The sequence below is a fragment of the Scophthalmus maximus genome, chromosome 8 (assembly GCF_022379125.1).
Source record: "Scophthalmus maximus strain ysfricsl-2021 chromosome 8, ASM2237912v1, whole genome shotgun sequence".
Taxonomy (NCBI): Eukaryota; Metazoa; Chordata; class Actinopteri; order Pleuronectiformes; family Scophthalmidae; genus Scophthalmus; species Scophthalmus maximus.
The window spans coordinates 5,027,123-5,040,072 of record NC_061522.1 but is presented as its reverse complement, the minus strand read 5'-3'; the positions used below and the strand labels follow the sequence as shown (position 1 = coordinate 5,040,072).

At 42.0% G+C, this 12,950-nt stretch overlaps 1 protein-coding gene across 2 annotated transcripts; it reads right to left on the bottom strand.

The window, feature by feature from the left end:
• Positions 1–1,066: 1,066 nt before the first annotated feature.
• iqce (IQ motif containing E) lies at positions 1,067–12,896 on the bottom strand. 2 transcript variants are annotated; one of them, XM_047334154.1, is made up of 21 exons: positions 12,417–12,896; positions 11,363–11,398; positions 11,171–11,216; positions 10,923–11,087; positions 9,826–9,927; positions 9,567–9,637; positions 9,341–9,454; positions 9,202–9,252; positions 9,040–9,110; positions 8,884–8,956; positions 8,576–8,616; positions 8,006–8,157; positions 6,995–7,050; positions 6,653–6,891; positions 6,368–6,475; positions 5,625–5,913; positions 5,423–5,509; positions 4,998–5,125; positions 4,681–4,757; positions 2,806–2,907; positions 1,067–2,377 (listed from the first exon to the last, which is right to left on the bottom strand). In XM_047334154.1, exons 1-21 carry the CDS (start codon positions 12,489–12,491, stop codon positions 2,262–2,264), a joined length of 2,199 nt encoding a protein of 732 aa, XP_047190110.1. In that variant the 5' UTR covers positions 12,492–12,896; the 3' UTR covers positions 1,067–2,261. The 2 variants fall into 2 exon arrangements, with proteins under 2 accessions (XP_047190110.1, XP_035491984.2); XM_035636091.2 differs by having other exon boundaries at positions 10,923–11,072.
• Between the last annotated feature and the right edge of the window lie 54 nt (positions 12,897–12,950).

Below are 12,950 nucleotides of genomic sequence, written 5' to 3'. Positions count from 1 at the left end.
TGTGTGTATATATATATATGTGTGTGTATATATATATATATGTGTGTGTATATATATAAATATATATATATACACACACACACAAATATATAATATGTATTTTATATATATATATATAAAAAATAAATATGTATATATTAAATACACAGCAACATTTCACAAGATACAGAAAATGACAAATAGTACAACAATAGTAAAATAAAAACAGCAAAACCCAACTAAATCCAGATATCAGCACAACAACCAAACCAAAAGCGACATTTGTTAAAACACAACATTTTAGAAAGAGCAACATAAAAACCCCAAAAAGAACGAAAGAAGAGAGGGAGATGTAGTATTGGTTTTTGAAAACCGATATATATATGACATTGTTCATTCATTGTTGTAAAAATTGTGGAAAAAAACACATAAGTCATCATTTGAGGATAAAGTTAGTGTGCAACAACAACTAAACCTTTCCTGACTCTTACCCTACCCTGATTTCAAATTAAACCTTAAAGTGTCCAAAGAAAATATATGAGATGTTACGTTGTTGCCCGCTCATTCTGATCCTGTTGTCGGCCTCAGAAATTGTCTTTTTCGGATGTTGGTCTCCATCCGGTTTTGTCTTTTCAAATGTGGTCTGGTAAGAGTGTCTGCTACAATTCAAATTGGATTTTGAGAGGATTCACTAACTGCAATGGCAGGACTGTTTGCACCTTCGATCATTGCATCAACAGGGATCTACTCCCACTGGGAGTGATTAGAATGTTGTTGTTTTTTGACTGCTTTTGCTTTAAAATTGACAAAAAATTATAAATTATTTAAATAGTTGCAGATTAAAACAGTTATTCAAATGAAACCATCTCAGAGGTTTGAAGGAGAAATCTCCCAGTGAAAGAAATCATAGACAGTCAATAGACTTTTTTGTGTTTGTTTGTTTTGGACGGCAAAAAATTATCAATTAATCTTCAATAACCTTGTGTATTGTGTAAGATTGTGTAAGATAACTCTAAAAATGCCTCAAAACTGCATAGTACATCAGCAAAGATACTTAACTTTCCAGAAAGAACCACATTAGACAATGCAAGTTTACTTTTTTTTTTTTTTTTTAAACAAACATTTTATTGGATGTCTCAAAAAATTAAGTTACATACATTTGGAAACTGCACTCCTGCACTCTCTCTATTGACCTCCCTCCAGGTTGTCAGCACAAACATCACTGACACGAGACAAACTGCCCGTGTTTCCTCCACTGTGCCGACTGTGTTTTTCGTATTGCAGCAGGCTGATCTATAATTTATTCACAGTTTCGCTCAATAGTGCATCAGTTGACAATCATCCCTCAATCACACCTCAGAATCAGCCATAATCTTTTAAGTGTACGATACGGATAAGCGTAAAGACGTTTATGTGGCGTAATACGGCATGTCAATTTATGATTTATTCATTAAATTACAGAGAAATCTATGGTGACAAGACTCACCTGGACATTAATGTAGGTAAATCGCTGAAATTCTTATTTGACTATCCATGCAGTAGGCACTTTTTGGCAAAGAAAACAACCACTGAGAATATTTGGCTCCAATGACAGGCCGCGCGATTAACAGATGAAAACAATAAAAGGAGAAAAATGCCCCATCTCGTAAAGTTAAGTGGAAAAAACTAAATAATAATCCTGGATCTGACTCTTTAACAGGATTCATACCAAAAATTTAATGGGTTCTTCCCTGGCAATTTAGAAGCAATCCTACTGACAAATAAAACGACATGACCTTTTTGGTGGAGGCGATGAGTGGGAAGGTTCATTTCCTGTTCATGTAAGTGCTTTTTTCTGGACGCATCGATATGTCTTGACAGAATTCTAAATAAGAGGCGGATCAAAGTGAGGTGTTGATGTGCCATTAGTTCTATTCTATTATAAAAAATCCTGCGCTTGACATTCCAAAATATTCTGACAATTACAGTGGAAGAAGGAGAGAAAAAAATAGGCAACATTTTAGGCAATTATTGTATATGATCCATATTATCCTGAATAATATTAAAAATATCCCAGCTCACATTTGAAGGTTTAGTAAGAATCTGAACAAAAACATGGCTGTGACATTTAGGCTTCGAGTAGAAAACACACACACACACACACACACACACACACACACACACACACACACACACACACACACACACACACACACACACACACACACACACACACACACACACACACACACACACACACACACACACACACACACACACACATTATCTCAGGAGGTCTGAGTCTATAAGATTAAGACTTCTCTGCTTCTCAGAGGCCGTGACGGAGACACGATGATGTCATCAGAATCATCTGAATCGGCTCCTCCAGACTCAGCTGTGCAGAGGAGCTTGGTTTGGTCTGCGGGAGATAAACAGGTACACTTGTGATCGGTCGCCCGTGGCATGTGTGTATATATATATATATATATATATATATATATATATATATATGTATGTGTGTATATATATATATGTGTGTATATATATATATATATATATATATATATATATATATATATATATATATATATATATATATATATATATATATATATATATATATATATATATACATAAATTGAACCTAAATAACCCTAGACAGTAGGTGCAGCCTACAGAATTTTAAGTAGTTTACAACATGCATATTTCTACATGAATATTTATCTCAACTGCATCCAGCAAACCTTTGTCAGAAAATCATATTAGCTTTTCCGCTATAAATGCAGACACAATCAGCACAAATAATTACAGGGCGACCACCCAAAAATTTTGTGTCCTCTCTCTGACCTGTGGTGGGAGTCATCCTGGAGGCGGGAGTGCTGGAGACAGGCCAGGGGTCTCCATCTTCATCACCGTGATTTGTTGCGTCGTCACGCGGGGATGCGGCACCTTGACAACAAAACAACAGATACTGTAGACTCATCCTCAAAAATATATGTGTACATAATGCAGCTGTGGTACTTGAACAAACATGCATAAATATATATCATATACAAATACCCATACTTAAATCACAGCTCCTTTACTCCTGTAGGATTCTGACCAAAATGCAACAAAGGTAAAGTTATGACAAGAGCCCGACCGATATATCGGTTGGTGCATTTATGTTTACATTTTATGGTAAATAAACGTTTGTAATAAGTTCTATGGATTTGGCTGTATTTGTATTTTCAATTTATAGTTATTTATGTTCATGTTAAGTTCATGGTTGAACTAAAATATCAAGCCCCAATTACATGTTTTTGTCATAAAGGTTTGATAATGACATTTTAAGAATAATTGACTGAAAAAATATATACATAAATATATCGGCCGATGTATCGGTATCAGGAATCTTGTGCTCCCAAATATCAATATGGCCCCCAGAAAATCCATATGAGTTGGGCTCTAGTTATGACAACCCAACGTCTCCATGCAGAAAACTGTAAGATTATAAGAACTTTTTTAGGAACACAAGCGAAGATGCTGCAGTGCAAAATCTCACAGTGAAGCCCCCGGCACATCAGATAGAGGGTCAATCTATAAACACGCAGAATAAAACTGATGACACTGCTGCTCTGCTCTATGCACTCATCTGGCAGGCGGGCAGGAATTTGAGAAAACCTTTGTTTTTCTAGGGGGTCGTGTGAGGTAACGGCAGGGCTGCCAAGTGCCCTCGTCACTCTCTGACAGGAGGCTGTTAAAGCTCCGGCCGGTGCACAGGAGACAGACACACACCCTGGAATTAGATCAGTGTGCCGGTCAGATCCATAACCGCTCATAAAAAACATGTCAGGGCAGACGTGTTGAGTAATGCTGGGGTTGAGAGCAAGGGCAATGCTACGGTGTTCCCGACTGACACTCTGGAGTGGTTTTGTTGATGGTTTGTTTCCTGTCAAAGTTAAATGCCTTCCTACATCTCCAACACAAAAAAAACATATGATAATGACTGTGAAGGCAATAAATAGGTGTATGACTATTAATTTGTATTTGAGCTACGTAAGAATGGGATTGGGTAAAACAGGGGGGCACCGTATTTTTTTTCGGCGGGCACACAAAAGCGACAGCTGATGGACGGTGAGGAAATATTCGCAGATTTTTTACAAAACGTGTATTGCTTTAGAATCGCCTACTGCCCCTTTAATACCAAAAATGTGTTTTGTGGGGTTACAGTTACCTTTGACCAACAAATTACAATCAGGTCATCGATGAGTCCAAGTGACAGTTTGTGACCAGATGTGATTTCCCTCCAAGCGTCACTGATCAATCATGTCCAACAAAAATGTGACGTCACGGAGACTTTGACTTGTGACGTTGGATCCCTTAGAATCGAAACAGTTCATCCTTTGAGTCTAAGCAGAGTTTCTGCCAAATATGAAGGGATTCCCTCGAGGTGTTCGTGTCCATGTGGTCAGTGACCTTTGACCTTTGACCATCAAAATTTAATCAGCTCCTCCTTGAACACAAGTGAACGTTCCTGCCAAATCTGAATGGGATCCCCTCGAGCAGTTCCTGACACAACCCGTGTTTCATGAGGTCACATTGACCTTTGACCACCAACATCTTGATTACTCCCTCCTTGAGTCCAAGTGAACCTTTAAAGAAGTTCTCTCAACGTGTTCCTGAGATATGAAAGTTGGACTTAAAACATACAAAGCATAATAAGTAGGCGTGAACTCTTACCTGTTCTGCCGGGTGTTGAACGAGTTCTTCTTGTGACCAAACTGTTTCCCACTGGAGACGGCACCGAGAGCCTTGAGCTAAAGCGCACACACACACACACACACACACACACACACACACACACACACACACACACACACACACACACACACACACACACACACACACACACACACACACACACACACACACACACACACACACACACACACACACACACACACACACACACACACACACACACAATACAACATTATGTTCTGTATGTTTGGAAGAATTTTTTTTTTCCCATAATCTTCTCTGTATAGATGAGTCACCTCTCGACTGCGAGACGACAGCGAGCCAGGTGTCCCCTGAATGCAGACTGTATCATCGTCAAGGCAACCACATCCAGGTCTCCGGCAACAGGGGAAGCCACGTGACTGCGGTTTGTTGCCTCGACAGCCTAAAAAAGACGAGATGAGTAAGATAAACACGGGAGAGGGGGAGGTTGAGTGGGTGCAACAGAAGGGGATTACAGTAGGAGCCCTCTTCTGGTGATTCAACTAAGCAACTATAATAGTTTCAGTCAGCCCAATTAGATCTCGACAGTCATCAACACGCCCTCTCACTCGCTGTGAATTTTGAGGATTTAGAGGATTCTGACATGTGGCGGGATTCTGGTCAGTAAATAGGTGAGTCCATGTGTGTGTGTGTGTGTGTGTGTGTGTGTGTGTGTGTGTGTGTGCGTGTGCGTGAAAACCTTGTCCTGTGAGTCTTTGAGCATGTCCTTGAGCTGCGCCTCTCTGAGGAGATGACCTCTTAAAGCCGACTGCAGCATCACAATGTCCTGACGACAGCATGTCAAGAGATGGAGAGAGAGGAAAAAGAAATCAGAGTTGTTGTTTTTTTATATAATATTTCTCTCACACGTCAATAACATCTTTTTACATAACGTCACATACCCCATTCCTGTGCTCCCTCCAGTTTGTCTGGATGGTCCTCGCTGCTTTCTCTCTCTCATTGTGTTGTCTTCGCTTCTTCTCTACGTCTCTGCCCGAACCTTCATCTCTTTCCCCTTCCGTCTCTCTGCTGCCATCGTTCGTCTCGTCTCCCTCCTTCGAACCCGACCGGCTTGGACTGTCGTCGCGGTCGACTGGCGTCGGGGCAGAGAGACGGGAAAGCTCAGCTTGTGCGGGTTTGATTTTTTCCTCCAGATTTCGGATATTCAACTGCAACTGCTCCAACTCCTGTCTGAGACACATACACACACACACACACACACACACACACACATAAACAGATCACAAAACACAACCAGCAGCCATAGCGGACGTCCTCTGACAGTTAATTGCTTTCTGAAGGCTTTCTAAACCAATGACATTGATTTAGAGCTAAATATACAATTAATTCTGAGTTCTCAGGTGGAACTCTGTGACGATGCCATCTGATTTTTCTGGGAATATTTTTGATGTAACTACAAAGCCTCTGAATGACAAACAAATCTCTACAAGAGGTTTAAGTGCATTTCCCACTTTAAGCGTCTGTTTCAAATGTAAATCAATGGCCTATCAATAGTTTGAGAAAGTTTTGGATTTAAAAAAAGCAACATGACATTTTAAAATAATGAATATATGGCTTGATCAGGGAAACATGTAGAATCTTTCTGAACCATTGTCAAGGTCAAAAAGAGTAGAGTCAAACATACTGATGCTGCTGAATCTCTTTTTCCCGTTCGTTTGTTTGATCCGTCTTCCATCGCTCCGTCTCTTTCTCCAGTTCTTCTCTTTCTGTCCTCAACTCTCTCAGTTCGTCACTGGAAATCACAAACACAACGCAGATTTTATGCTCATGTGGTCTGGCTCCTCATTGTCTGGTTAATCATGTTAAACACTTTTCCCTCCACTGGTCTTTTCTATGAGTTTGAATCATGCAGATTCCCGTATGATTTGAGTGGATTTACATATTGAACATCACGTTGCTGCTCACTCACTCTTTACTCGTCAGAGTCTCTTGAAGCTCAACATTCTCCTTCTCTGATTGACTGAGGCGTTCTCTCAGATCTGAAACCTCCTCCTCCTCCTCCTCTTCCTCAGTCATCGTTCCCACGGAGACTACTGCCTCTGTTGCCATGGTAAAGCCCAGAATGTCAGTGGGCGTGGTCTGGACCTCCCGATCCAATCGCCCGGTGCTCTTCTCAGGTGGGGCGTGTCTTCTGCTGTCCTGCAGCCTCTGACGGGAGAAGAGAGGAGTCAGTCTGTGATGAAGCTGTGATCTCAGTCCGACACAGATCAAGGCTGTGTGTTTAGAATGGATGACCACAGTTTATTCTCACCTTCTCCACCTCCAACAGTCTCCGCAACAGCCTCTGTTTGCTCCACTCTCTGTAACCTAGGGAACACGATCGCACACAAGACGCACACTTCTTTTTCATCTGCATTACAGCACAGAATACAACAACACAGGGTTCAGAAGGTTTCATCATGATGATTTTCTACTGTAGGCAATTTAGAATTTGGTCTATTAAATGTCTTCTTGTTTTGTCTACACACAAAATCCTCAAAATATTCAGTCTACTCTCAAAGAGGATAATGAAAACCAGCAAATATTCACATTTGCAAAGCCAGAACTTATACAGGATATTTGGATTTTTTTTCTCTCTGAATTGATAACTTGATTATGACAATATGTTGTTGACGAATGTTCTTTCAACCACTCGTCAATTATTCAACAAATTATAACTGATTAGACCGATATTATCAAACATCAACCCACAGAACTAGACATATTAAGCAAAATTACACTTTTTTTGGCCACTTGTTTCCAGGAATGTTGATGTTATATAATTTATGATTGCAAGTTTAAATTTTGTACTTTACTGTATCTGCACTGCTCCTTATATATAACTCATTACATATGTATAGACTGTATAATAATACACATTCTACAATATGAGTAATCCAAAATAAAATAAAATGTACTTCCTGATTCTTTCCTGCTATATTAAAGTACAACTTTCAGTTTAAAAAATACTATAATTAAAGCGTAAAACGTGTACAAAATATATTCCTCCAAGTAAGATAATGTAAGTAAGAAAACCTCAAATATCATACCATCCTGGGTATGGAATGAGCTTTTCAAATTGACTCTGGCTTTTTCAACATTGTTCACACGAAAACAAAGTTGTAGGCACATGACAGAGAAGGTTCCCAAAAAGTTTTCCTGACTCTACGAATTCTGGGCTCACTGAACCTCTCATTCTCTCGCACAGCAGACTATGGATAAGCGTCACATTCAGCAGTGGTGGTGGCATGTCGGTGTGATTTGGTGTGAGAGAGAAAAAGACCTTTGACTCCTGCAGCAGGACTGTCGGTGTCGAGTTCCTCTCGGAGAGCCGCGTTCTCCTGCTGGAGCTGCTTCAGGCTCTCAGACAGACGATGAACCGTGGCGCTTAGTGCTTTCTGCTGCCTCTGGGAGCATTTACTCTCTGCTCGACTGCTGCAGACAGAGAGAGACAGAGGGAGGCCATGATTTCATCAAAGAGACAGAATGTATTATTCATGACACAAACCCTGAGACCATATCCTCGGACTTATCTGTGACCGGATAAGTTTTTTATTTAAAAAACAACAACTGATGAACAAAGTCGTCAAATGTGTGCATCATTAATGCTGCCGATTATAAAAGATGCTACGGTGCTTATTGTTAACTTAAAAAAAGTTAACATAAATCATAAACCAACTGCATCGTCAGGCCCACTTTTACCCATTCAGACCAAGTTAATCGTGGGTCCCTGTGTCCGGCAGAAATGGCTTCCTCTCAAAGGTAAATACAACTTCCACTCGCAAAGTCCACTCGCAAAAACAATAAATAAAACTTAAGCATGATCCTGGTGCCTTTGCTCATATATATATACCTTTTCTCCGCAGCTTCCAGAAGCATCCTCAGTCTCTGGATCTGAAAGACGAGGCCACACATTAGAAGCATTGGGGTGAGATTTCTATTCCCACAGCTCAGCTCAAACTCAGCGACCAAAGTAAAACGTGATGACAACATCAGCTTTCACAACAAACAGAAACACAGCGACAGAACTGTTCTGCCAACCGAGCAGGCGCTATTTTTAATGTCAGCTTCTTTCTCTCTTTCCTCTGGGTGTTTTTGTTCAAATGTTCTGCTGCGTGAAATCTGGACGCGGTAACTCAAAAGCAGAGATTTCATGGTTACCTCTTCAAAGTAGGTTTCTACTGCGATCTTCAGCTCCTCCAGGTTGGTGGTCCTCAACTCACTTTGCAGTTTACTGGAGAATAAGAGGGAATAAAGTAAAACATCGTGCTGCTTCATGGGACTGATGTAATGGGTGGGAAGATTTTTTTTTTTTACCTCAGGGCATTTTCTTTCTCTCTACACTGCTGCTCCAACTTCAGGATTCTCTGCTTCAGGCCGTTGAGAACCTTGACAGACACGATCACATTCAAAAACCTGCTTGAGATGCATTTTCAAAATCACCTCCGGTATTTTCATCGTCCGACTGGACACACTCACCACACTCCCTTCTTTTTTCTTATCCACCAAACTGCGAGTGTACTCGGATCCCTGTAGAGACAGACAAATTGTGAAATCATAAATTCATTTTTAAAAAAGGCGTCTAAGACTAAAACCAGAAGCAAATTAATTCTCATACTTTAGTGGGATCCAGCAGCTCTTCTATCTGTTTCTCTCTTTTGGCATTATCTTCCTCCAGGCGGCGCAGTTTCGCTTTCATTTGGTGATTGTCAGACTTCTGCGCCTGGAGACTCTGCAGAGAATAGTACGAATGGTTAATCGCTAATTAAGAAAGGCAGAAAGGGAAACATTCAACATTTAAAAGGGTGCATATGCATTCAGTTGCCCTGCATCATTCATTTTACCTTCTTGAGGCGAAGAATCTCATCATACATTTCCTCCTTCTCTCTGTATTCACCTGTGCCCAAGGTGAAGCCTTAGGGGACACATAGGGGCAAACGGGGAGACATTACATCATCACATTCTCACATTGCGGTTATGAAACAACTGACGGCGATGAGAGCATGTCAATTTCTGCTACTGTCAACCATCCTCATCTGCAAACTGCTCTGTTTAGCACGAGACCCTTTACCCTCTCCGCGTCACGCTTCCACATTCTCTCACCGTTGGATGCAGAGTGGAGATGTTTGTGTTTCCTGGTGCTCAGGGTCTGTTTGAGGAGCTCCGGTGTGACGTCGCACACTGATCTCAGCGTTTGGGACAGATCTGAAAAAGAGGAAGACGAAGAGGGGTTCTAAAGATAAAGATATTTTGATGCGCTTGTAAGATTTCTGTCTGTGTGTGTTTTAAGTATTTAAATGTATGAATATCAATCAATTCCACATATAGTTTTCATGTTTATAATTTGTAAGCAGCTGTGTTTTTAATTTTATTTCCACTCTGATCTATTGTTTGTGTATTTTAGACACGAATGGAGAGCAACTGAATGTATCTGTCTTTATTGGGATGAATGAAGTTGTATAGAATGAATAGCGATAACAACACTCAACAAAACTGAATCTGATTCATGTGACTAAAACCTTTTGAGAACATTTAAAAACCAACCGATCCACATGTTCTTTATATCGATGGGTTCAAACGAATTGGTAAACTCTGCTGTGCTTTTCAGTCTGTTTTAGCTCCATGTTTTGGGTGAGCAGCCAGTAAACTCCACTCCGAAGGGGCGTGTCCCCACTACGAGGTAGATGTTTACAGCAAAAAACAAGATAAAACACACACTTTACCCTAACTATCCTACACCAAACAGCTGACAGACAAAGTTAGCGACTTACTAGTTAACTTAGAGGCGCATCGAGAAAGCTTACAGATCTTTGCTGTAGAAATGAGACCAAAAAAAGAGCTAAAAGGCAGTAAATTGGATTTACATTCCTCAAACACACAAGAACATACCTCCAAATAAATGCTAATGTTGAGTCAGCTATTTGTTAACACATCGGCTGTAACAACTTTGTAAAGAGATAACATGTTAAGAGTCAGTGTCCAGAAAGGTAAAAACCAAATGGGATATTTTGTATTTCGTAGAAGTTGCTTATCACCAGTCCTGAGAGGGACACCAACAAAATCGGCAGACCGGTTATCAGCCGAACAAACAGCACGAGGCTCTCACTTCTATCTCTCTTTCCCTCTGAGGCTCAGCTAATCCTGGAGGCATCCCTCCTGAGGAGAGACGTGGTTAGTGCTTGTGTTTATACGCTGCCTACCGTGACCGTTGCTGAGGGATGTGAGACGAGCTGAGCCACTGTCCCCTGTAGCTTCCCCTCTGGTGTCCCCCAGAGACGCCCTGGGTAGTCTCCAGGCGGCCACCGCAGCCCTTCTGGGGTTCATGTTCAGGCTGGAGAGGTATGGAGACCCTGCACATACACCAACTGCACATAAACAATCTTGGAATTTTGGAAAGCCCCAAAAAATTGCGGTATCTGCAAATATTCCCCCGCAGAGCGGGTCTTACTTGGAGAGGGAGGAGGCTTCCCAGAGGATCTTTTCCTGCTTGCTCTCTGGTAGAGGGACAAAAAGCGAGGCAATTAAGTAGGAGAGGGGTTTATCAAACAACAATAAACTGTGCATTGGGAGAAGAACATCAACCCAACAGAAGGACAAAGCATGCAGAGACATCGTTAACAATAGGAGTGGGTTAGGTTACCTTTTCCAAAATATCAGCCGAGGAAGAAAAGCCGTCCTGAAGAGAGGTAAGTGTGTGTGTGTGTGTGTGTGTGTGTGTGTGTGTGTGTGTGTGTGAGAAGTAGAAGAAGGGGAGAAAGATTAAAAACATTTTATTCAAAAAAAACATTCCAAGCACATGATTATTTTCAGTGAGTTTTAAATTAGTCAAATTTGAATAAAGAGTATTTGAAGGGCAAACTCTGGAAAATGTCCAGACCCAATTTTCTGAACATTTTAAGGAGGTCATGTCTGGAATTAGCTTAGCTTTCTGCCAAAATTTTAGTTATTGTTAATGTTCCCAAATCTCCAGGTTGTGCGACGAATAAAGGAATACCTTATGTCCAAAAGCCTACGTATCTGCCTCGTAAGGGTTTGTACTTAAAGCTACAGCGTGTAATATTTAGGAGAACTTATTCATTGAAACTGAATATATTGTCCATAGCTATGTGTACATATATGTCGTCTGCAACAAAGAACCAATATTTTTCGTCAGCTTTGAATGAGTTAAATAGAGTTACACGAGGTGGACCCGACCTCCGCGTGAGCCGCCATGTTTGCTGCGTCGCGCTGAATACGGTTGTCGCGCATAAACGGTTTCAGAATACGCAGCATTCGCGTTGAATTTATCAGCTGCTGCCGGAAACCGGAAAAGAAATTAGCGGTGCGCCACCATAAAGTGTCCCCTGTCGGGTTCTCAGTTGGGTGCGGTTTGCAACTTTACCACCAGAGGCCGCCAGAAATCTACACACTGTGGCTTTAAACTTTACTGTCAGTTATGTGTATGAACAGGTTGTACTTTGAAAATAATAATTTGAGGAGGGGATGATGATGTTTGGTATAATGTAAGGGGGGTGTGGGGGGGGGGGGGGTGGCCCCTCAGGTCCCTTTAGCCTTTTGCCCCCAAAGTCCCTCGACACACTCCTGCTATCGGGACACGTTCAAGAGGAAACATGATAAAACGACACACTTCCAACAGAAGGAAACTGTTCAGAAACTGAACACGGGTCAGTTGTCAGTCAAAGCTGAACACTCACGAGCTCCTCGCAGTCTTCATCCGTCTGAACGTCGCTCGCGTCCAGAGACATTTTGGTCTCAGTCGCGCCAAACATCACAGGAAAAACACAAGCGCTACGTGAGGTCGGGAAACGTGACTTCCTCCGTGGGAGCTCCTCTCATCGTCGTGTCTCCCCCGAGGTCGAGCGGCGGCGGCGGCGGCGGCTCCCTTCAGGTCCCCCTCCCTCTCGCTGCTTCGCAGTAGTACAAAACATGGGGCGACAACCAGAGACGTCGGCTACACGCTTTCACCACCGAACGTGCTCGACCGCCACAACACTGCGGGTTCCCCGCGTCGGGAGCCGCCGATTCGGGCGTCGGGCGCCGGCGACCATCGCGTCCCTGGATCCGTTAAAGACGCGTGTCTCCTCCCCGAGCGGACGCGACTGTTTTCGCATTCGGCGTCGGAGATTTCCAGTCGTCTAGCAACCAGGCAGCTGTTGTTGCACGAGCCGCGTCAAGCTAGCCAGGAAAAGGGCCGAGCGGTACCGGAAGCTGTGCGAGTCTTCTTTCAC